This window comes from Anomaloglossus baeobatrachus, chromosome 2 (genome assembly GCF_048569485.1).
Source record: "Anomaloglossus baeobatrachus isolate aAnoBae1 chromosome 2, aAnoBae1.hap1, whole genome shotgun sequence".
NCBI classification, from domain to species: domain Eukaryota; kingdom Metazoa; phylum Chordata; class Amphibia; order Anura; family Aromobatidae; genus Anomaloglossus; species Anomaloglossus baeobatrachus.
This window is the reverse complement of record NC_134354.1, coordinates 272,232,057-272,257,621: the sequence shown is the minus strand read 5'-3', so window position 1 is coordinate 272,257,621 and position 25,565 is coordinate 272,232,057. Positions and strand designations below refer to the sequence as shown.

The following is a 25,565-nucleotide window of genomic DNA, read 5'->3' as shown; positions in this document are numbered from 1 at the left end:
CTTTACAGCCGCAGCCTTCAGGTCTTGCTTGTTTGTGGGTCTTTCCGTCTTAAGTCTGGATTTGAGCAAGTGAAATGCATGCTCAATTGGGTTAAGATCTGGTGATTGACTTGGCCATTGCAGAATGTTCCACTTTTTTGCACTCATGAACTCCTGGGTAGCTTTGGCTGTATGCTTGGGGTCATTGTCCATCTGTACTATGAAGCGCCGTCCGATCAACTTTGCGGCATTTGGCTGAATCTGGGCTGAAAGTATATCCCGGTACACTTCAGAATTCATCCGGCTACTCTTGTCTGCTGTTATGTCATCAATAAACACAAGTGACCCAGTGCCATTGAAAGCCATGCATGCCCATGCCATCACGTTGCCTCCACCATGTTTTACAGAGGATGTGGTGTGCCTTGGATCATGTGCCGTTCCCTTTCTTCTCCAAACTTTTTTCTTCCCATCATTCTGGTACAGGTTGATCTTTGTCTCATCTGTCCATAGAATACTTTTCCAGAACTGAGCTGGCTTCATGAGGTGTTTTTCAGCAAATTTAACTCTGGCCTGTCTATTTTTGGAATTGATGAATGGTTTGCATCTAGATGTGAACCCTTTGTATTTACTTTCATGGAGTCTTCTCTTTACTGTTGACTTAGAGACAGATACACCTACTTCACTGAGAGTGTTCTGGACTTCAGTTGATGTTGTGAACGGGTTCTTCTTCACCAAAGAAAGTATGCGGCGATCATCCACCACTGTTGTCATCCGTGGACGCCCAGGCCTTTTTGAGTTCCCAAGCTCACCAGTCAATTCCTTTTTTCTCAGAATGTACCCGACTGTTGATTTTGCTACTCCAAGCATGTCTGCTATCTCTCTGATGGATTTTTTCTTTTTTTTCAGCTTCAGGATGTTCTGCTTCACCTCAATTGAGAGTTCCTTAGACCGCATGTTGTCTGGTCACAGCAACAGCTTCCAAATGCAAAACCACACACCTGTAATCAACCCCAGACCTTTTAACTACTTCATTGATTACAGGTTAATGAGGGAGACGCCTTCAGAGTTAATTGCAGCCCTTAGAGTCCCTTGTCCAATTACTTTTGGTCCCTTGAAAAAGAGGAGGCTATGCATTAGAGCTATCATTCCTAAACCCTTTCTCCGATTTGGATGTGAAAACTCTCATATTGCAGCTGGGAGTGTGCACTTTCAGCCCATATTATATATATAATTGTATTTCTGAACATGTTTTTGTAAACAGCTAAAATAACAAAACTTGTGTCACTGTCCAAATATTTCTGGACCTAACTGTATGTCCCTCATCCTGGTATATACAGCGCTGGCAAAAATTAAGAGACCACTGTAAAATTGTCAGTTTTTCTGATTTTTCTCTTTATAGATATATTTTGGAGTGAAATGTAAATTGTTCTTTTATTCTATAAACTATTGCCATGTCTCCGAATTTCCAAGTAATGCATTTTGTATTTATTTTCTGAAACTCAGAAATGGCCAAAATAACAAAACAATGCATAGTTCATAATCATTTAGAAACAACAATACTAATAATGTCAGGAAGAGATTAGAAATCAATATTTTGTGGAATAACCATGATTTTTAATCACAGCTTTCATGCATCTTGCCATGCTTTCCACCAGTCTTTCACACTGCTTTTGGGTGACCTTATGCCACTCCTGGTGCAAAAATGTAAGCAGTTCTTCATTGTTTGATGGCTTGTGACTATCCATCTTCCTCTTGATTACATTCCAGAGGTTTTCAATGGGGTTCAGGTCTGGAGATTGGGCTGGCCATGACAGGGTTTTGATATGGTGGTACTTCATCCACACATTGATTGACCTAGCAGTGTGGCATGGCTCATTTTCCTGCTGGTTAAATCAGTCCTCAGAGTTGGGGACCATTGCTTGAGCAGAAGGAAGCAACTTTTTCCAGGATAACCTTGAATGCGGCATGATTCATACGTCCTTCGCAAAGTTTAATCTGCTCAATTCCAGCATTGCTGAAGCATCCCCAGATCATCACTGATCCTGCACCAAATTTCACAGTGGGTACAAGACATTGTGGCTTGTACGCCTCTCCAGGTCTCCGTTTAACCATTAGACGACCAGGTGTTGGGCAAACCTGAAAATTAATGAAACCACTTATATCCTTAACCAAGAATATATGATGCCAAAATTCCTTAAAAAATACATTTTATTAATGAAACTTTAAGCATTAAAAATTACACATACAAACAAAGAAGGCACAACAGGGTAGGAAGAAGTACAACTGTGACTCCCATACATTGGGGAGAAGGTGGGTTAGGACCAGCAAAATCCCTCATAAAGGTAATAATAATGAGTAAACAGGGATTATTGGCCTGTATAGCAATAATTGTGCTGTACTAAAGATCACAGTATTGATAGACGAAACGCTCAGAATTCGTACATAGAGTGTGAGGGGAGACTTATGGATCACACCTGACTTCATACATTTATTATCCAAATAGTTTAAACAGATGACGACGAATAAGTGTTAGCATATTGGTCACCAGATCTCCCTGCCGCATACAGCCAGCAGAATTACCCTCACATGCAGAAAAAGTACAATTACACAGATGCTGCCTCACTGTGTCACATAATTATGGGTCACAGTGAGAGACATACGGGGGCACACTCTAACCATATATCATATTATGTAATTGATAGAGTTCCTCAGCCTCTAGATTATAGTATCTGGGCCAGAAGACATAGGCAGACCGTTGCTCCCCCAAATCTCCTATTGATCAAGCACTGTAACTTGGCGGGTATTACACATCCCCACCCTAAATTAGGGCAGAGAGGCGTGCACCCACAAATCACTAGCCTCTGTAGTACACAGACTGAGCAAAGCGTCTACCACACTATACAGCAGTGTTACTATACTATAATCTATGTCTCTCATTATTATTACCTTTATGAGGGATTTTGCTGGTCCTAACCCACCTTCTCCCCAATGTATGGGAGTCACAGTTGTACTTCTTCCTACCCTGTTGTGCCTTCTTTGTTTGTATGTGCAATTTTTAATGCTTAAAGTTTCATTAATAAAAATGTATTTTTTAAGGAATTTTGACATCATATATTCTTGGTTAAGGATATAAGTGGTTTCATTGTTGAATAGATGCAATTCTGATCACGGTAAGACAAAATATGTGGAGTGTGTGGTTAAACCTGAAAATTAGACTCATCAGAGAAGATTACCTTACTGTAGAAATTGGTCAGATTGAAGTTTGCGAAGGACGTATGAATCAAGGAGCATACAAGGTTATCCTGGAAAAACAGTTGCTTCCTTCTGCTCAGGCAATGTTCCCCAACTCTGAGGACTGTTTTTTCCAGCAGGACAATGCTAAAGTGACGCATCAGATTTGAAAAATGAGGCTTGGTCATGAAAGCCAAAAGTGGCTTAGTCCTTAAAGGGGTGGTTCACTACCCTGCATTAGTGGCCACATCTCTGTAAAACTGATAGGGAAGGCTTTTTCTAAATACTTTGTTCAGCTAATTATGCCTATGATCGGTGCTATTGCGGTCCGCACATCCCCATGAAGTGACCACTCAACCCCCCCCCCGGGCTCTGTGACCTCTGGGATCCGGTGATGTCATGTCAATTTTCAGTTGACCTGACACCACCGAGGCAGGCCCTAGTCTTCCTGAGTGACTGGGTTGTGCGTGGCGTTTCACCGCTCATCACAACCCAGCGTCATAGCCCAGCATCTTGCGCGCACTCACCTTCACTAAAGAAACGCCCAAGCAGGAGCGATGCTGGGCTGTGACGAGCGACTCTGCCCACCGCCCAGTCACTCAGGGAGACTGGGGCCGGGCTTGGTGATGTCAGGTCAACTGGAACTTGACGTAACCTCACCAGATCCAAGAGGTCACAGAGCCCGGGGGTCACTTCATAAAGATGAGTGGACCGTGATAGCACCACTCACAGCAGAATTGGCTAAACAAGGTATTTAGAAAAAGCCTTCCCTATCCGTTTTACAGAGATGCGGCCACTATTGCAGAGTAGTGAAACACCTCTTTATGGGGTAAGGAGTTGCCCGCTTTTTTCAACATTGTTAAATGTGGAGAAATACGTGTTAAAGACCAGCTACAGGCAAGCACATGAAAGCTCAATCGTGTTTTAGAAAACATGGACAATTTTTTTTTTCCAACGTAGATCATATTTTCATCAGTGTGACGTCCATGTTTGATCCGTTTTCGTACTACATTAAAAAGTACATGATCTTTTACAGTTTCTGATGTATATAATAAAAATCCATCCATAAAAATTGGATGTCACTTGGGAACTGTTTTTTTTTTTTTTTTTTTGTACACACAAAGATTTTAAATAAAGTAGAGCATGCTGCGATTATTTTATTTTTTTCTTTGTCGCTCTATTGGGAGACCCAGACAATTGGGTTGTATAGGCTATGCCTCCGGAGGCCGCACAAAGTACTACACTTAAAAGTGTTAAGCCCCTCCCCTTCTGCCTATACACCCCCCGTGCTCCCACGGGCTCCTCAGTTTTTTGCTTTGTGCGAAGGAGGTCAGACACGCACAGCACAGCTCCACAGATTGGTCAGCAGCAGCTGCTGACCATGTCGGATGGAAGAAAAGTGGGCCCATATAGGGCCCCCAGCATGCTCCCTTCTCACCCCACTCTTGTCGGCGGTGTTGTTAAGGTTGAGGTATCCATTGCGGGTACGGAGGCTGGAGCCCACATGCTGCTTTCCTTCCCCATCCCCCTCAGGGCTCTGGTGGAAGTGGGATCTTATCGGTCTCCAGGCACTGAGACCGTGCTTCATCCACAACTCCTGTGGAGACTGCTGGATAGGAGCCGGGTATCGTTCAGGGACATGGCCCTGCTACGTGAAGGTACTCTGTATCCCTGTGGGGACCGCGCACGGCAACACCTCAGCTTTGCTGGGTGTGCTAGTGCACCGGGGACAGCGGCGCTGACCGGGTTAATATGTGCCATTACACACTCAGCGTCGCTGAGTGTGTTTATATGTAGGGGCTACCGCGCTAACCGCCGCTGCCTTGGGAAACTGCGGCGCGGCTGGGACTTGTAGTTCGCCGGGGACTTCGGCGCCGGCCGCGCTTTTACGGCGGCAGGCTTATACCCGAGTCCCCAGGCTTTCTTGCGGCCTAGTCTCCTCTTCTCCCGCCCCCAGCCCTGACAGGCAGGGGCAGGGCGGGACGCTGCACGGAACGAGCAGCACTGAGGGCTGGAGTATGATTTGCATACTCCACCCCCCTCACTGTGCACAGTGTGAGCACCAGTTCCCGCACTTTCTCGGCCACGCCCACGGCTCCCTCCTCTCGTCAGGATGCCGCAGCCATTCCTGTCAGCTCCTCCGACGCTGCAGAGAGGGACAAACCCTGGGAGACCCAGACACGGTCTCTGGTGGCCTCACAACCGCTTTAGGCGGCTGGTAAGCAGCACCTGTGGTGCTAGCCCCATGGTGCTGTAGTGTATTGCTACATTATTTGTTATAGTATATACTCTACACTGTATGAGCACAGTTCATTCTGACTATATACCCTATTGTGTTACTCAGGGAAAACAATAGCATGGCGCTTACAAAAGGCAGGGGTGCCAAAACACAGGCTTATTATGCTGCCTGCGCCGCATGTACGACCCCGCTACCGGCAGGTTCCACTGACCCTCATTGCGTGCAATGTTCGGCCCCGGTGACACCTCTTCAGCCGGAGACTCTGCTAAGAGGGGCCCAGGGGGAGCCACCTGTTGACACTGTCCAGGTGACGGGGACTGAGTTTGCAAAACTCTCTGAGACTATGGCTAAGATACTAGAAGCCTTGCAGTCCAGGCCGGTATCTCAGCAAAGGGACTCTGTTGAATCATTGTTCCCTGACCCCCCTCAGTCGGTACAGCATTGTCCTCCCGGGGTATCTCATACATCCCAGGCTGAGGGTTATGACTTAGACCCCAGCCCCAGACCGCATAAGCGGGCTCGCTTAGAATTTCCCTCGACATCATATGGTTTAGGGTCTCAGCGGGGGGAATCTCTGGTTGATGATGCGGAGACAGATGATCAGGATTCTGATCCTGAGGGCGCTCTCAATCTTAATACTCCAGACGGGGACGCCATAGTGAACGATCTTATTGCGTCCATCAATCAAATGCTGGATATCTTTCCCTCAGCTCCTCCGGCGGAGGAGTCAGTGTCTCAGCAGGAGAAATTCCGTTTCAGGTTCCCCAAGCGTACACCGAGTATGTTTCTAGACCACTCTGATTTCAGAGAGGCAGTCCAGAATCACCATGCTTGTCCAGATAAGCGTTTTTCTAAGCGCCTTAAGGATACACGTTATCCTTTTCCCCCTGACGTGGTTAAAGGTTGGACTCAGTGTCCCAAAGTGGATCCTCCAATCTCCAGACTGGCGGCTAGATCCATACTTGCAGTGGAAGATGGGGCCTCGCTCAAAGATGCCACTGACAGGCAGATGGAGCTCTGGTTGAAATCCATCTATGAAGCTATCGGAGCTTCTTTTGCCCCAGCATTCGCAGCCGTATGGGCGCTACAAGCTATCTCAGCAGGTCAGGCGCAAATTGAAGCGGCCGCGCCACAAGTGGCATCCATTACCACCCAGACCTCGGCAATTGCGTCTTACGCTATTAATGCTGTCCTGGATTCTGCGAGCCGTACGGCGGTTGCGGCCGCCAATTCGGTGGTACTCCGCAGGGCCTTGTGGCTACGGGAATGGAAGGCAGATTCTGCTTCCAAAAAGCGCTTAACCAGTTTGCCAATTTCTGGCGACAGGCTGTTTGGCGAGCGTCTGGATGAAATCATCAAACAATCCAAGGGAAAGGATACATCCTTACCCCAGCCCAAACAGAACATACCCCAACAGAGGAGAGGGCAGTCGAGGTTTCGGTCCTTTCGGAGCGCGGGCAGGTCCCAATTCTCCTCGTCCAAAGGGTCTCAGAAGCAACAAAGGAACTCTGATGCATGGCGGTCTAAGTCACGTCCTAAAAAGACCACCGGAGGCGCCGCTAACAAAGCGGCTTCTTCATGACTTTCGACCTCCTCTAGTAGCATCCTCGGTCGGTGGCAGGCTCTCCCGCTTTTGCGACACCTGGCTGCCACAAATAAAAGACCGCTGGGTGAGAGACATTCTGTCTCACGGTTACAAGATAGAGTTCACCTCTCGTCCCCCGACTCGATTCTTCAGGTCATCCCCGCCTCCCGAGCGAGCCGAGGCTCTTCTGCAGGCGCTGGGCACTCTGAAGGCGGAAGGAGTGGTGGTCCCTGTTCCTCTTCAGCAACAGAGCCACGGTTTTTACTCCAATTTGTTTGCGGTCCCAAAGAAGGACGGGTCTTTCCGCCCGGTCCTGGACCTGAAACTGCTCAACAAACACGTAAAAACCCGACGGTTCAGGATGGAATCCCTCCGCTCCGTCATCGCCTCAATGTCCCAAGGAGATTTCCTTGCATCGATCGATATCAAAGATGCTTATCTCCACGTACCGATTGCTCCAGAGCACCAGCGCTTCTTGCGCTTCGCCATAGGAAACGAACACCTGCAATTTGTGGCACTGCCGTTCGGCCTGTCAACAGCCCCACGGGTTTTTACCAAGGTGATGGCTACTGTAGTAGCGCTCCTACACTCGCAGGGTCACTCGGTGATTCCGTATTTGGACGATCTGCTGATCAAGGCACCCTCTCAAGAGGCATGCCAACGCAGCCTCGACGCTACCCTGGAGACTCTCCAGGGTTTCGGGTGGATCATCAATTTTCCAACGTCAAATCTGACACCGGCCCAATCGCTGACATATCTTGGCATGGAGTTTCATACCCTCTCAGCGATAGTGAAGCTTCCGCTGATCAAACAGCAGTCACTACAGAAAGGGGTACAATCTCTCCTTCAAGGCCAGTCACACCCCTTGAGGCGCCTCATGCACTTCCTGGGGAAGATGGTGGCAGCAATGGAGGCAGTCCCTTTCGCGCAGTTTCACCTGCGTCCCCTTCAATGGGACATCTTACGCAAATGGGACAGGAAGCCGACGTCCCTCGACAGGACCGTCTCCCTCTCTCAGGCGACCAAAGCTTCCCTTCGGTGGTGGCTTCTTCCCACTTCATTATCGAAGGGGAAATCCTTCCTACCCCCATCCTGGGAAGTAGTCACGACGGACGCGAGTCTGTCAGGGTGGGGAGCGGTTTTTCTCCACCACAGGGCTCAGGGTACGTGGACCCAGCAAGAGTCCTCGCTTCAGATCAATGTTCTGGAAATACGGGCAGTGTATCTTGCCCTGAAAGCGTTCCAGCAGTGGTTGAAGGGCAAGCAGATCCGAATTCAGTCGGACAACTCCACAGCGGTGGCATACATCAACCACCAAGGCGGCACACGCAGCCGGCAAGCCTTCCAGGAAGTCCGGCGGATTTTGATGTGGGTGGAAGCCACGGCCTCCACCATATCCGCAGTTCACATTCCAGGCGTGGAAAACTGGGAAGCAGATTATCTCAGTCGCCAGGGCATGGACGCAGGGGAATGGTCCCTTCACCCGGACGTGTTCCAGGAGATCTGTTGCCGCTGGGGGGTGCCGGACGTCGACCTCATGGCGTCCCGGCACAACAACAAGGTACCGGCGTTCATGGCACGGTCTCAAGATCCCAGAGCTCTGGCGGCAGACGCCTTAGTTCAGGATTGGTCGCAGTTTCAGCTCCCTTATGTGTTTCCTCCGCTGGCACTGTTGCCCAGAGTGTTACGCAAGATCAGGGCCGACTGCCGCCGCGTCATCCTCGTCGCTCCAGACTGGCCGAGGCGGTCGTGGTACCCGGATCTGTGGCATCTCACGGTCGGCCAACCGTGGGCACTACCAGACCGACCAGACTTGCTATCTCAAGGGCCGTTTTTCCATCTGAATTCAGCGGCCCTCAACCTGACTGTGTGGCCATTGAGTCCTGGATCCTAGCGTCTTCAGGGTTATCTGAAGACGTCATTGCCACTATGAGACAAGCTAGGAAACCAACGTCCGCTAAAATCTACCACAGGACGTGGAAAATTTTCCTGTCGTGGTGTTCTGCTCAGGGTATTTCTCCCTGGCCTTTTGCCTTGCCCACTTTTCTGTCCTTCCTTCAATCTGGACTGGAAAAGGGTTTGTCGCTCGGCTCTCTTAAGGGACAAGTCTCAGCGCTCTCTGTGTTTTTCCAGAAGCGCCTAGCCAGACTTCCACAGGTACGCACGTTCCTGCAAGGGGTTTGTCACATCGTCCCTCCTTACAAGCGGCCGTTAGAACCCTGGGATCTGAACAGGGTGCTGATGGTTCTTCAGAAACCACCATTCGAGCCAATGAGGGATATTCCTCTCTCACGCCTTTCGCAGAAGGTGGTTTTTCTAGTAGCAGTCACTTCACTTCGGAGAGTGTCTGAGCTAGCAGCGCTTTCATGCAAAACCCCTTTCCTGGTGTTTCACAAGGACAAGGTGGTTCTACGTCCGGTTCCGGAATTTCTCCCTAAGGTGGTATCCCCCTTTCATCTCAATCAGGATATTTCCTTACCTTCTTTTTGTCCTCATCCAGTTCACCAATGTGAAAAGGATTTGCACTTGTTAGATCTGGTGAGAGCACTCAGAATCTACATTTCTCGTACGGCGCCCCTGCGCCGCTCGGATGCACTCTTTGTCCTTGTCGCTGGCCAGCGTAAAGGGTCACAGGCTTCCAAATCAACCCTGGCTCGGTGGATCAAGGAGCCAATTATCGAAGCTTACCGTTCGGCTGGGCTTCCGGTTCCCTCAGGGCTGAAGGCCCATTCTACCAGAGCCGTGGGCGCGTCCTGGGCTTTGAGGCACCAGGCTACGGCTCAGCAGGTGTGTCAGGCGGCTACCTGGTCGAGTCTGCACACTTTCACGAAGCACTATCAAGTGCATACCTATGCTTCGGCGGATGCCAGCCTAGGTAGACGAGTCCTTCAGGCGGCGGTTGCCCACCTGTAGGAAGAGGCCGTTTTACGGCTCTCTTACGAGGTATTATTTTACCCACCCAGGGACTGCTTTTGGACGTCCCAATTGTCTGGGTCTCCCAATAGAGCGACAAAGAAGAAGGGAATTTTGTTTACTTACCGTAAATTCCTTTTCTTTGTCGCTCCTAATTGGGAGACCCAGACAATTGGGGTGTATAGCCACTGCCTCCGGAGGCCACACAAAGCACTACACTAAAAAGTGTAAGGCCCCTCCCCTTCTGGCTATACACCCCCCCGTGGGATCACGGGCTCCTCAGTTTTATGCTTTGTGCGAAGGAGGTCAGACATCCACGCATAGCTCCACTGTTTAGTCAGCAGCAGCTGCTGACTATGTCGGATGGAAGAAAAGAGGGCCCATACTAGGGCCCCCCAGCATGCTCCCTTCTCACCCCACTTTCTGTCGGCGGTGTTTGTTAAGGTTGAGGTACCCATTGCGGGTACGGAGGCTGGAGCCCACATGCTGATTCCTTCCCCATTCCCATTAGGGCTCTGGGTGAAGTGGGACTTTACCGGTCTCCAGGCACTGAGACCGTGCTCCTTCCACAGCCCCCGGAGAATCGGCTGGATATGGAGCTGAGTATCGTCAGGGACAGGGCCCTGCTTCGTTAAGGTACTCTGTGTCCCCGGGCATACCGCGCGCACACCGCAGCATGCTGGGCGTGTTAGTGCGCCGGGGACATCAGCGCTGCTGCGCTTGTGCCATTCCTCACTACAGCGCTGCTGAGTGAGTAGACTTAGTACGAACGGCCGCGCCGGCCGCTGGGGTCAGTTTTCACTGCGACGCGGCTGGGACTTGTGGTGCGCCGGGGACTTCCGCGCTAGCCGTGCATGTATGACGGCCGCGCTTATTACTACAGTCCCCGGCTTTTGCGGCCTAGTTCGTTTCGTTCCCGCCCCCAGACCTGCCAGTCAGGGGGAGGGCGGGACGCGGTACAGACCATCAGCGCTGAGGGCTGGAGTCTGCTTTACATACTCCAGCCCTCACACTGGGCACAGTGAGACGCCAGTTTCCCGCACTTTGTTTGTGGCACGCCCACGGTCCGCCCCTCCTCACAGGACGCCGGCAGCCATTCCTGTCTGCACGCTGAGCTGGAGAGGGGAGACTGGGAGACCCAGACACGGGATTCTGCGACCTCACACCCGCTTTTCAGCGGGCGGTAAGCAGCCCTCAAGGGCTCACCCCCACTTGTGCCGAAGTGTACTTTGTATTTTTGTGCTTGCATGCTATACATTACACTGTACGGTCGCTGGTGACTCTCTGCTATATACCCTCCTAGGTTACTCAAGGCAGACAACAGCATGTCGTCCGCAAAAAGCAAACGTGCCAAGGCACAGACTTTATATGCTGCTTGTACCGCATGTGGGGCTGCTCTACCGGCAGGTTCCACTGACCCCCATTGTGTGCAGTGCTCGGCCCCTGTGGCACTTGCTCAGCCGGGGCCGCTGCTAGAGGTGACCCAGGGAGAACCACCTGTGAATGCTGTCCAGGTGACAGGGACGGAGTTTGCAGTTTTTGCTGACAGATTGTCTATGACTATGTCTAAAATTCTTGAAACATTGCAGTCTAGACCAGTAACTCAGACCATGGGCACTGTTGAATCATTGCTCCCTGGTCCCCCTCAGCTGGAACACTCCCGAGCTCAGGAGGTGTCGCATGCACCCCAGGGTGACGACTCTGACTCGGACGACAGTCCCAGACGGCCTAAGCGGGCTCGCTATGAGCGGCCCTCAACTTCATCACACTGGTCAGGGTCCCAGCTGGACGACTCTCTGTGTGATGAGGCGGATGTGGCTGATCAGGATTCTGATCCTGGGACCGTTCTCAATCTGGATACACCTGATGGTGACGCCATAGTGAATGATCTTATAGCGTCCATCAATAGAATGTTAGATATTTCTCCACCAGCTCCCCCTGCAGAGGAGTCAGCCTCACAGCAGGAGAAATTCCATTTCAGGTATCCCAAGCGTAAATTGAGCACTTTTCTGGACCACTCTGACTTTAGAGACGCTATCCAGAAACACCACGCTTATCCAGATAAGCGTTTCTCCAAACGGCTTAAAGATACACGATATCCTTTTCCCCCTGACGTGGTCAAGGGCTGGACCCAGTGTCCCAAGGTGGACCCTCCAATCTCCAGGCTTGCAGCTAGATCCTTAGTTGCAGTGGAAGATGGGGCGGCACTTAAAGATGCCACTGACAGACAGATGGAGCTCTGGTTGAAATCCATCTATGAAGCTATTGGAGCGTCGTTGGCGCCAGCATTCGCAGCCGTATGGGCACTCCAAGCTATTTCAGCTGGGCTTACACAGGTCGACACGGTCACACGTACATCTGCTCCGCAGGTGGCGCCCTTGACCTCTCAAATGTCTGCATTCGCGTCTTACGCGATTAATGCTGTCCTAGACTCTACGAGCCGTACGGCAGTGGCGTCTGCCAACTCCGTGGTTTTACGTAGAGCCTTGTGGTTGAGAGAATGGAAGGCAGATTCTGCTTCCAAGAAGTGCTTAACCAGTTTGCCTTTTTCTCGTGACCGACTGTTTGGTGAGCGTTTGGATGAAATCATTAAACACTCCAAGGGTAAGGATTCATCCTTACCTCAACCCAGACAAAACAAACCCCAACAGAGGAGGGGACAGTCTGGTTTTCGGTCCTTTCGAGGCTCAGGCAGGTCCCAATTCTCCTCGTCCAAAAGGACTCAAAAGGATCAGAGGGGCTCAGATTCTTGGCGGACTCAATCACGACCAAAAAAGACAGCCGGAAGAACCGTTACCAAGACGGCTTCCTCATGACTTTCAGCCTCCTCTCTCCGCATCCTCGGTCGGTGGCAGGCTCTCCCGCTTTGGCGACATTTGGCTGTCACAGGTCAAAGACCGTTGGGTGAGAGACATTCTGTCTCACGGGTACAGGATAGAGTTCAGTTCTCGTCCTCCAACTCGCTTCTTCAGAACTTCTCCACCTCCCGACCGAGCAGATGCTCTTCTGCAAGCGGTGTCCGCCCTAAAGGCGGAAGGAGTGGTGACTCCCGTTCCTCTTCAGGGACGAGGTCGCGGTTTTTACTCCAATTTGTTTGTGGTGCCAAAGAAGGACGGGTCGTTCCGTCCCGTCCTGGATCTAAAGCTGCTCAACAAACACGTGAAAACCAGGCGGTTCCGGATGGAATCCCTCCGCTCCGTCATCGCCTCAATGTCTCAAGGAGATTTCCTAGCATCAATAGACATCAAGGATGCTTATCTCCACGTGCCGATTGCGCCAGAGCATCAGCATTTTCTACGCTTCGTTATAGGAAGCGAACACCTGCAGTTCGTAGCTCTACCTTTCGGGCTGGCGACAGCCCCTCGGGTCTTTACCAAGGTTATGGCAGCAGTAGTGGCAGTCCTGCACTCGCAAGGTCACTCTGTGATTCCGTATTTGGACGATCTACTTATCAAGGCACCCTCTCAAGAGGCATGCCAGCACAGCCTGAACGTGGCACTGAAGACTCTCCAGGGTTTCGGGTGGATTATCAACTTTTCAAAGTCAAATCTAACCCCGACCCAATCACTAACATATCTTGGCATGGAGTTTCATACTCTCTCAGCGATAGTGAAACTTCCACTGGACAAACAGTGTTCACTACAGACAGGGGTGCAATCTCTCCTTCAGGGCCAGTCGCACCCCTTGAGGCGCCTCATGCTCTTCCTAGGGAAGATGGTAGCAGCAATGGAAGCAGTTCCTTTCGCGCAGTTTCATCTGCGTCCACTTCAATGGGACATTCTCCGCCAATGGGACGGGAAGTCGACATCCCTCGACAGGGATGTCTCCCTCTCTCAGACAGCCAAGGACTCTCTCCGGTGGTGGCTTCTTCCCACCTCATTGTCGAAAGGAAAGTCGTTCCTACCCCCATCCTGGGCGGTGGTCACGACAGACGCGAGCCTGTCAGGGTGGGGAGCAGTGTTTCTCCACCACAGGGCTCACGGTACGTGGACTCGGAAAGAGTCCACCCTTCAAATCAATGTTCTGGAAATCAGAGCAGTCTATCTTGCCCTACAAGCCTTCCAGCAGTGGCTAGCAGGCAAGCAGATCCGAATTCAGGAGATCTGTAGCCGCTGGGGGATGCCGGACGTCGACCTGATGGCGTCACGGCACAACAACAAGGTCCCGGTTTTCATGGCGCGATCCCACGATTACCGAGCTCTGGCGGCAGACGCCCTAGTTCAGAATTGGTCGCAGTTCAGGCTACCTTATGTGTTCCCACCTCTGGCGTTGTTGCCCAGGGTGCTGCGCAAGATCAGGGCCGACTGCCGCCGCGCCATCCTCGTCGCTCCAGACTGGCCAAGGAGGTCGTGGTACCCGGATCTGTGGCACCTCACGGTAGGCCAACCGTGGGCTCTGCCAGACCGTCCAGACTTGCTGTCTCAAGGGCCGCTTTTCCATCTGAATTCTGCGGCCTTGAACCTGACTGTGTGGCCATTGAGTCCTGGATCCTAGCGGCCTCAGGTTTATCTCATGAAGTGGTTGCCACCATGAGACAGGCTAGGAAACCATCCTCCGCCAAGATCTACCACAGGACGTGGAAGATATTCTTATCTTGGTGCTCTGCTCAGGGAGTTTCTCCCTGGCCATTTGCATTGCCTATTTTTCTTTCCTTCCTGCAGTCTGGGTTGGAAAAAGGTTTGTCGCTCGGCTCCCTTAAAGGTCAAGTCTCCGCGCTATCCGTATTTTTTCAGAAGCGCCTAGCGCGACTTCCTCAGGTACGCACGTTCCTGCAAGGGGTTTGTCATATCGTCCCCCCTTACAAGCGGCCGTTGGAGCCCTGGGATCTGAACAAGGTCCTAATTGCTCTCCAGAAGCCGCCTTTCGAGCCTTTGAAGGATGTTTCCCTTTCTCGTCTTTCACAGAAAGTGGCCTTTCTAGTGGCGGTCACGTCTCTTCGGAGAGTGTCCGAGCTGGCGGCGTTATCATGCAGATCTCCCTTCCTAGTATTTCACCAGGACAAGGTAGTTCTGCGTCCAATTCCAGAATTTCTTCCTAAGGTGGTATCCTCCTTTCATCTCAACCAGGATATCACTTTACCGTCTTTGTGTCCGCATCCAGTTCACCAATTTGAAAAAGGTTTGCATTTATTGGATCTGGTGAGAGCACTCAGGATCTACATTTCCCGCACGGCGCCCCTGCGCCGCTCGGATGCACTCTTTATCCTTGTCGCTGGTCAGCGTAAGGGGTCGCAAGCTTCCAAATCCACCCTGGCGCGGTGGATCAAGGAACCAATTCTTCACACCTACCGTTCTGCTGGGCTTCCGATTCCATCAGGACTGAAGGCCATTCTACCAGAGCCGTGGGTGCGTCCTGGGCATTACGGCACCAGGCTACGGCTCAGCAGGTGTGCCAGGCGGCTACCTGGTTGAGTCTGCACACTTTTACCAAGCATTATCAGGTGCATACCTACGCTTCGGCGGATGCCAGCCTAGGTAGACAAGTCCTTCAGGCGGCGGTGGCCCACCTGTAGGAAAGGGCTGTTTGACGGCCCTATCACGAGGTATTCTTTTACCCACCCAGGGACTGCTTTTGGACGTCCCAATTGTCTGGGTCTCCCAATTAGGAGCGACAAAGAAGAAGGGAATTTTGTTTACTTACCGTAAATTCCTTTTCTTCTAGCTCCAATTGGGAGACCCAGCACCCGCCCTGTTTTCTTAGGGATTTTGTTTTTTCGGGTGCACATGTTGTTCATGTTGAAGAGTTCAGTTCTCCGATGTTGTTCCTCGGATTGAATTTGTCTTTAAAACAGTTATTGGCTTTCCTCCTTCTTGCTTTTGCACTAAAACTGAGGAGCCCGTGATCCCACGGGGGGGTGTATAGCCAGAAGGGGAGGGGCCTTACACTTTTTAGTGTAGTGCTTTGTGTGGCCTCCGGAGGCAGTGGCTATACACCCCAATTGTCTGGGTCTCCCAATTGGAGCTAGAAGAAAAGGAATTTACGGTAAGTAAACAAAATTCCCTTCTTCTTCTAGCTCTAATTGGGAGACCCAGCACCCGCCCCTGTTTTTTTGTGTACACATGTTGTTCATGTTGAATGGTTTCAGTTCTCCGATATACCTTCGGATTGAAGTTACTTTAAACCAGTTTATAATTCTTTTTCCTCCTTCTTGCTTTTGCACCAAAACTGAGGAGCCAGCCCGTGGGAGCACGGGGGGTGTATAGGCAGAAGGGGAGGGGCTTAACACTTTTAAGTGTAGTACTTTGTGCGGCCTCCGGAGGCATAGCCTATACAACCCAATTGTCTGGGTCTCCCAATTAGAGCTAGAAGAAAAGGAATTTACGGTAAGTAAACAAAATTCCCTTCTTTCTCAAGAAACTGTCTGCTTGATTCTCCCCTGCTCTGTTCTTTTGTGTGTGTGTGTGTGTGTGTGTGTGTGTGTGTGTGTGTGTTACTAACTCCTCCCCAGGCTAGAATTCACATGGAAGCTCCCCTTAAGGCTAAGTTCACACACTGCATTTTTTTGACGCTGCGTTTTTGGCCGCTAAAAGCGCAGCAAAAAACGCATGCGTTTTTACCGCGATTTGGTGCGTTTTTGGCTGCGTTTTGCTGCTGTTTTGCAATGCATTGCACGGGGGGAAAACGCAGAAAAACGCAGGAAAGAATTGACATGTCCATTTTTTTTTTAAGCTCAAAAACGCAGCTTAAAAAAAGTTGTGTGCGGACAGCAAAATTAAAAACTCAGACTTTGCTGGGGAAGCAAAGTCATGCAGTTTTGAGGCCAAAAACGCACTCGAAAAACGCGCAAAAACGCCACGAAAAACGCACTGTGCGCACATAGCCATAACCTGTTTTTTTAGCTCCCCCTTCTGGTCTGGAGTTAAGTGTTGACTGCTGGTGCTGCCTAGCATGGAAGACCCCCTTCTTGCTTCCAGGCATAGCATCACCCCCTGTGAGGAGGGCAACACTACTGTGGCAACCGGACCACTGGGGTGCCACATATTATATTAAACTGAGATAATGAAAATGCATATATTATAGGTGAAACTTATCTTTCTACAATAAGGGGAAATAATGACTATGCAATCGCCTTACAAATTAGTGTAAAAGTGAGTGCTGAATACAATAGCTACAGTGTGAATGTGTGCACTAAAAAGTGAATAGCTTAATATAAAAAAGAAGAATAAATATGGATAGATAGAAAAATAAATACATATTAGTGTATGTATAATTACAGATACCCTCTCCCCCACAAACTATACACGAAAATGACAAATTTTATAAATATGGATATATTATAAATATAGACGTGCACATAAAAATGTGTATTCGGCAGAATACATATATATTCAAATACACATATATACACACACTTTTTGGGGGCAAAATATAGTATAAGAGCCATTATTGTTAACAGTATAAAATAGTAAAAGATAGATATAAATAAATGTAGTCTAGCCCAATACAATTTAAATATAAAACATTTCTTTACAAAAGTATTTGTCTGTTGTTCTTGTTCCAGGGGCGGGGGGACAAACATGCCGCGTCGTCGGAAAATCCAGATACCGGCCGTCACCAGAAGACCACCAAATCCCTCAGCATCAAACTCCATGATCAACCAAGGTTAGTACATTAGGATATGAGAATACTAAAGAAAAATAATAAAAACAAGTGTTAGGCCCTGTGCGCACACTGCGTTTTTTGCCGCGGTTTTTGCTGCAGAAATGCTGCAAAAAATGTTTATAACCTTCCTGCAGTCCTTCCCCAGCAAAACCTATGGGAAAAAATTGCATAAATGCATCTTTTTATCTACAAGAATAAGCATGTCACTTCTTTTCCACAGGTACCTGCGTTTTTGGCATGGATAATGGTAAAAACCGCAGGTACCAACCCGCGGAAAAATGCAGGTGTGTTATTACTGCGTTTTTTGCTGCGGCTACGGTATTCTGCCAGAGGGTGCCGATTTATCTTAAGAAAAAGTTATTTCTTTGTCGCTCTATTGGGAGACCCAGACAATTGGGGTGTATAGGCTATGCCTCCGGAGGCCGCACAAAGTATTACACTTAAAAGTGTTAAGCCCCTCCCCTTCTGCCTATACACCCCCCGTGCTCCCACGGGCTCCTCAGTTTTTTGCTTTGTGCGAAGGAGGTCAGACACGCACGTACAGCTCCACAGATTGGTCAGCAGCAGCTGCTGACCATGTCGGATGGAAGAAAAGTGGGCCCATATAGGGCCCCCAGCATGCTCCCTTCTCACCCCACTCTTGTCGGTGGTGTTGTAAGGTTGAGGTATCCATTGCGGGTACGGAGGCTGGAGCCCACATGCTGTTTTCCTTCCCCATCCCCCTCAGGGCTCTGGTGGAAGTGGGATCCTATCGGTCTCCAGGCACTGAGACCGTGCTTCATCCACAACTTCTGTGGAGCCTGCTGGATAGGAGCCGGGTATCGTTCAGGGACATGGCCCTGCTACTTGGAGGTACTCTGTATCCCGGTGGGGACCGCACACAGCAACACTCCAGCTTTGCTGGGTGTGCTAGTGCACCGGGGACCGCGGCGCTGACCGGGTTAATATGTGCCATTACACACTCAGCGTTGCTGAGTGTGTTTATGTATAGGGACTGCCGCACTGACCGCCGCTGCCATGGAAACACTGCGGCGCGGCTGGGACTTGTAGTGCGCCGGGGACTTCCACGCCGGCCGCGCTTTTACGGCGGCCGCGTTTATTACTAGAGTCCCCGGCTTTTTGCGGCCTAGTTCCTTTCCTCCCGCCCCCAGCCCTGACAGGCAGGGGAAGGGCGGGACGCTGCTCAGAACGAGCAGCACTGAGGGCTGGAGCATGCTTTGCATACTCCACTCCCCTCACTGTGCACAGTGCAGGCACCAGTTCCCGCTCTTTCTGGGTCACGCCCACGGCTCCCTCCTCTCCTCAGGACGCATTCCTGTCAGCTCCTCGGACGCTGCAGAGGGGGACAAAGTCTGGGAGACCCAGGCAGGGACTCTGGTGGCCTCACAACCGCTTTAAGCGGGTGGTAAGCAGCACCTGTGGTGCTAGCCCCATTGTGCAGTAGTGTAACATTATATGTTTATTTTACACTGTATAGTGCACAGTTGATTTCTGGCTATATACCCTATTGTGTTGCTCAGGGAAGATAATAGCATGGCGCCCACGAAAGGCAGGGGTGCCAAAACACAGGCTTATTATGTTGCCGGCGCCGCATGTACGACCCCGCTACCGACAGGGTCCACTGACCCTCATTGTGTGCACTGTTCGGCCCCTGTGGCACTTGCTCAGCCAGAGCCTCTGCTAGGGGGGGCCCAGGGGGAGCCACCTGCTAACACTGTTCAGGTGACAGGGACGGAGTTTGCAAAACTCTCTGAGACTATGGCTAAGATACTAGAAGCCTTGCAGTCCAGGCCGGTATCTCAGCACAGGGACTCTGTTGAATCTTTGTTCCCTGGCCCACCTCAGCTGGACCAACAATGTCCTCCCGGGGTATCTCATGGATCCCAAGCTGAGGGTTCTGACACAGACCCCAGCCCCAGACCGACTAAGCGAGCTCGCTTAGATTTTCCCTCGACATCATCATATTGTGCAGGGTCTCAGAGGGGGGAAGCTCTGGTTGATGATGCGGAGACAGCTGATCAGGATTCTGATCCTGAGGCCGCTCTCAATCTTGATACTCCGGACGGGGACGCCATAGTGAACGACCTTATTGCGTCCATCAATCGTATGTTGGATATTTCTCCCTCAGCTCCTCCGGTGGAGGAGTCAGCTTCCCAGCAGGAGAAATTCCGTTTCAGGTTTCCCAAGCGTACACCGAGTATGTTTCTGGACCACTCTGATTTCAGAGAGGCAGTCCAGAATCACCATGCTTGTCCAGATAAGCGTTTTTCTAAGCGCCTTAAGGATACACGTTATCCCTTTCCCCCTGACGTGGTCAAAAGTTGGGCTCAGTGTCCCAAAGTGGATCCTCCAATCTCCAGACTGGCAGCTAGATCCATACTTGCAGTGGAAGATGGGGCTTCACTCAAAGATGCCACTGACAGGCAGATGGAGCTCTGGTTGAAATCCATCTATGAAGCTATCGGCGCTTCTTTTGCCCCAGCATTCGCAGCCGTATGGGCGCTACAAGCTATCTCAGCAGGTCAAGCGCAAATTGACGCAGCCACACGCACGTCCGCGCCACAGGTGGCGTCCATAACCACTCAGACGTCGGCATTTGCGTCTTACGCTATTAATGCTGTCCTGGACTCTGCGAGCCGTACGGCGGTTGCAGCCGCCAATTCGGTGGTACTCCGCAGGGCCTTGTGGCTACGGGAATGGAAGGCAGATTCTGTTTCCAAAAAGCGCTTAACCAGTTTGCCAATTTCTGGCGACCGATTGTTTGGCGAGCGTTTGGATGAAATCATCAAACAATCCAAGGGAAAGGATACATCCTTACCCCAGCCCAAACCGAACATACCCCAACAGAGGAAGGGGCAGTCGAGGTTTCGGTCCTTTCCGGGCGCGGGCAGGTCCCAATTCTCCTCGTCCAAAAGGCCTCAGAAAGATCAAAGGAACTCTGATGCATGGCGGTCTAAGTCACGTCCTAAAAAGACCACCGGAGGTGCCGCTACCAAAGCGGCTTCCTCATGACTTTCGGCATCCTCACTCCGCATCCTCGGTCGGTGGCAGGCTCTCCCGCTTCTGCGACACCTGGCTGCCACGGGTAAAAGACCGCTGGGTGAGAGACATTCTGTCTCACGGTTACAAGATAGAGTTCACCTCTCGTCCCCCGACTCGATTCTTCAGGTCATCCCCGCCTCCCGAGCGAGCCGAGGCTCTTCTGCAGGCGCTGGGCATTCTGAAGGCAGAAGGAGTGGTGGTCCCTGTTCCTCTTCAGCAACAGGGCCACGGTTTTTACTCCAACTTGTTTGTGGTCCCAAAGAAGGACGGGTCTTTCCGACCTGTCCTGGACCTGAAACTTCTCAACAAACACGTAAAGACCAGGCGGTTCCGGATGGAATCCCTCCGCTCCGTCATCGCCTCAATGTCCCAGGGAGATTTCCTTGCATCGATCGATATCAAAGATGCTTATCTCCACGTACCGATTGCTCCAGAGCACCAGCGCTTCTTGCGCTTCGCCATAGGAAACGAACACCTGCAGTTCGTGGCACTGCCGTTCGGCCTGGCAACAGCCCCACGGGTTTTCACCAAGGTTATGGCTACTGTAGTAGCGGTCCTCCACTCTCAGGGTCACTCGGTGATCCCGTACTTGGACGATCTGTTGATCAAGGCACCCTCTCTAGAGGCATGCCAACACAGCCTCGACGCTACCCTGGAGACTCTCCAGAGTTTCGGGTGGATCATCAATTTTCCAAAGTCAAATCTGACACCGGCCCAATCGCTGACATACCTTGGCATGGAGTTTCATACCCTCTCAGCGATAGTGAAGCTTCCGCTGATCAAGCAGCGGTCACTACAGACAGGGGTACAATCTCTCCTTCAAGGTCGGTCACACACCTTGAGGCGCCTCATGCACTTCCTGGGGAAGATGGTGGCAGCAATGGAGGCAGTTCCTTTCGCGCAGTTTCACCTGCGTCCTCTTCAATGGGACATCCTACGCAAATGGGACAGGAAGCCGACGTCCCTCGACAGGAACGTCTCCCTCTCGCAGGCGACCAAAGCTTCCCTTCGGTGGTGGCTTCTTCCCACTTCATTATCGAAAGGGAAATCCTTCCTACCCCCATCCTGGGAGGTGGTCACGACGGACGCGAGTCTGTCAGGGTGGGGAGCGGTTTTTCTCCACCACAGGGCTCAGGGTACGTGGACCCAGCAAGAGTCCTCGCTTCAGATCAATGTTCTGGAAATACGGGCAGTGTATCTTGCCCTGAAAGCGTTCCAGCAGTGGCTGGAAGGCAAGCAGATCAGAATTCAGTCGGACAATTCCACAGCGGTGGCATACATCAACCACCAAGGCGGCACACGCAGTCGGCAAGCCTTCCAGGAAGTCCGGCGGATTTTGATGTGGGTGGAAGCCACGGCCTCCACCATCTCTGCAGTTCACATTCCAGGCGTGGAAAACTGGGAAGCAGATTATCTCAGTCGCCAGGGCATGGACGCAGGGGAATGGTCCCTTCACCCGGACGTGTTTCAGGAGATCTGTTGCCGCTGGGGGGTGCCGGACGTCGACCTCATGGCGTCCCGGCACAACAACAAGGTACCGGCGTTCATGGCACGGTCTCAAGATCCCAGAGCTCTGGCGGCAGACGCCTTAGTTCAGGATTGGTCGCAGTTTCAGCTCCCTTATGTGTTTCCTCCGCTGGCACTGTTGCCCAGAGTGTTACGCAAGATCAGGGCCGACTGCCGCCGCGTCATCCTCGTCGCTCCAGACTGGCCGAGGCGGTCGTGGTACCCGGATCTGTGGCATCTCACGGTCGGCCAACCGTGGGCACTACCAGACCGACCAGACTTGCTATCTCAAGGGCCGTTTTTCCATCTGAATTCTGCGGCCCTCAACCTGACTGTGTGGCCATTGAGTCCTGGATCCTAGCGTCTTCAGGGTTATCTCAAGACGTCATTGCCACTATGAGACAAGCTAGGAAACCAACGTCCGCCAAGATCTACCACAGGACGTGGAAAATTTTCCTGTCGTGGTGCTCTGCTCAGGGTATTTCTCCCTGGCCTTTTGCCTTGCCCACTTTTCTGTCCTTCCTTCAATCTGGACTGGAAAAGGGTTTGTCGCTCGGCTCCCTTAAGGGACAAGTCTCAGCGCTCTCTGTGTTTTTCCAGAAGCGCCTAGCCAGACTTCCACAGGTACGCACTTTCCTGCAGGGGGTTTGTCACATCGTCCCTCCTTACAAGCGGCCGTTAGAACCCTGGGATCTGAACAGGGTGCTGATGGTTCTTCAGAAACCACCATTCGAGCCAATGAGGGATATTTCTCTCTCACGCCTTTCGCAGAAAGTGGTTTTTCTAGTAGCAGTCACTTCACTTCGGAGAGTGTCTGAGCTAGCAGCGCTGTCATGCAAAACCCCTTTCCTGGTGTTTCACCAGGACAAGGTGGTTCTGCGTCCGGTTCCGGAATTTCTCCCTAAGGTGGTATCCCCCTTTCATCTCAATCAGGATATCTCCTTACCTTCTTTTTGTCCTCATCCAGTTCACCAATGTGAAAAGGATTTGCACTTGTTAGATCTGGTGAGAGCACTCAGACTCTACATTCTCGTACGGCGCCCCTGCGCCGCTCGGATGCACTCTTTGTCCTTGTCGCTGGCCAGCGTAAAGGGTCACAGGCTTCCAAATCAACCCTGGCTCGGTGGATCAAGGAGCCAATTATCGAAGCTTACCGTTCGGCTGGGCTTCCGGTTCCCTCAGGGCTGAAGGCCCATTCTACCAGAGCCGTGGGCGCGTCCTGGGCTTTGAGGCACCAGGCTACGGCTCAGCAGGTGTGTCAGGCGGCTACCTGGTCGAGCCTGCACACTTTCACGAAGCACTATCAGGTGCATACCTATGCTTCGGCGGATGCCAGCCTAGGTAGGCGAGTCCTTCAGGCGGCGGTTGCCCACCTGTAGGAAGAGGCCGTTTTACGGCTCTCTTACGAGGTATTATTTTACCCACCCAGGGACTGCTTTTGGACGTCCCAATTGTCTGGGTCTCCCAATAGAGCGACAAAGAAGAAGGGAATTTTGTTTACTTACCGTAAATTCCTTTTCTTCTAGCTCTAATTGGGAGACCCAGCACCCGCCCCTGTTTTTTTGTGTACACATGTTGTTCATGTTGAATGGTTTCAGTTCTCCGATATTCCTTCGGATTGAAGTTACTTTAAACCAGTTTATAATTCTTTTTCCTCCTTCTTGCTTTTGCACCAAAACTGAGGAGCCCGTGGGAGCACGGGGGGTGTATAGGCAGAAGGGGAGGGGCTTAACACTTCTAAGTGTAATACTTTGTGCGGCCTCCGGAGGCATAGCCTATACACCCCAATTGTCTGGGTCTCCCAATTAGAGCTAGAAGAAAAGGAATTTACGGTAAGTAAACAAAATTCCCTTCTTCTAAGTGTGCACAGGGCCCAAGGCCTTGTGCCCACGCTGCGGATTTTGACGCGAATATTTAGAAATCTGCAGCAAAATCTGCATGTCCATTGTGAAGCCAGCAAAGTATGAGAATTCAGAAGTGCTGTGCCCACGTTGAGTATTTTTCCCTTGTGTATTTGGTGCAGATTTCTTTTTTTCTGCACCAAATTTGCACCAAATACGCAAGGGAAAAATAAGCAACATGGGCACAGCACTTCTGAATTATTTTATTTTATTTATTTATTATTATTCTTAATTCTCATACTTTGCTGGCTTCACAATGGACATGCAGATTTTCTTCGGCGCTCCATTGGGAGACCCAGACGATTGGGTGTATAGCTACTGCCTCCGGAGGCCACACAAAGCATTACACTAAAAAGTGTAAGGCCCCTCCCCTTCTGGCTATACACCCCCCGTGGGATCACGGGCTGCTCAGTTTTCAAGCTTTGTGCGAAGGAGGTCAGACATCCACGCATAGCTCCACTGTTTAGTCAGCAGTAGCTGCTGACTATATCGGATGGAAGAAAAGAGGGCCCATATTACAGGGCCTCCAGCATGCTCCCTTCTCACCCCACTTATGGCGGTGTTTGTTAAGGTTGAGGTACCCATTGCGGGTACGGAGGCTGGAGCCCACATGCTGTTTTCCTTCTCCATCCCCCTGAGGGCTCTGGTGAAGTGGGATCTTACCGGCCTCCAGACTCTGAGGCCGGGCTCCGTCCACAGACCCGGAGATCCTGCTGGATACGGAGCTGGGTACCGTCAGGGACACCTGCAACATTCAGGTACTCTGTGTCCCCGTACAGACAGGCACAGACACACGCCAGCGTTGCTGGGTGTTCTAGTGCGCCGGGGACAGTAGCGCTGTGCGCCTGGGTTTTACTCACTGCAGCTTAGCTGAGTGAGTTTATGTTTGGGGAACTGCCGCGCCGCGGACACTGCGGCGCGGCTGAGACTTGTGGTGCGCCGGGGACTTCACGCTGACCGCGCTTTTACGACGGCAGCGCTGATAAATCTAGTCCCCGGCTTCTGCGGCCTAGTTACGTTCGTTCCCGCCCCCAGCCCTGTCACTCAGGGAAGGGGAGAGACGCTGTACAATCGTCAGCGCCGAGGGCTGGAGTCTTATTTACATACTCCAGCCCTCTCACTGGGCACAGTGGGACGCCAGTTTCCCGCTCGTTGTCTGCACACGCCCACGGCCCGCCCCTCTTCACAGGACGCCGGCAGCCATTCCTGCACGCAGTCTGAGCTGGAGAACGGACATAGCCCTGGGAGACCCAGACAGGGGATTCTGGCGACCACACACCCGCTATTAAGCGGGCGGTAAGCAGCACCTAAGTGCTGACCCCACTAGTGCCACAGTGTTGTTTTGTTGTGTACTTTTGTTTGTACATATATATATATATATTGCACTGTACGGTCGCTTCTTGGCTTATACCCCTATATTGCTCTGAGGAGACAACAGCATGTCATCCGCAAAACGCAAGGGTGCCAAGGCACAGGCTTTATATGATGCATGTACCGCATGTGGGGCTGATCTACCGGCAGGTTCCACTGACCCCCATTGTGTGCAATGTTCGGTCCCTGTGCCACT

At 51.4% G+C, this 25,565-nt stretch overlaps 1 protein-coding gene across 1 annotated transcript in view; it reads left to right on the top strand.

Annotated features, from left to right (window-relative positions):
• LOC142289831 (uncharacterized) overlaps nucleotides 1-25,565 on the top strand; it is a 271,446-nt gene that overhangs the window by 123,684 nt on the left and 122,197 nt on the right. Inside the window, exon 4 of the mRNA XM_075333758.1 lies at nucleotides 17,449-17,549. Within this exon, the coding sequence (XP_075189873.1) occupies nucleotides 17,449-17,549 (101 nt within the window). The remainder of the gene's footprint in view (nucleotides 1-17,448; nucleotides 17,550-25,565) is intronic.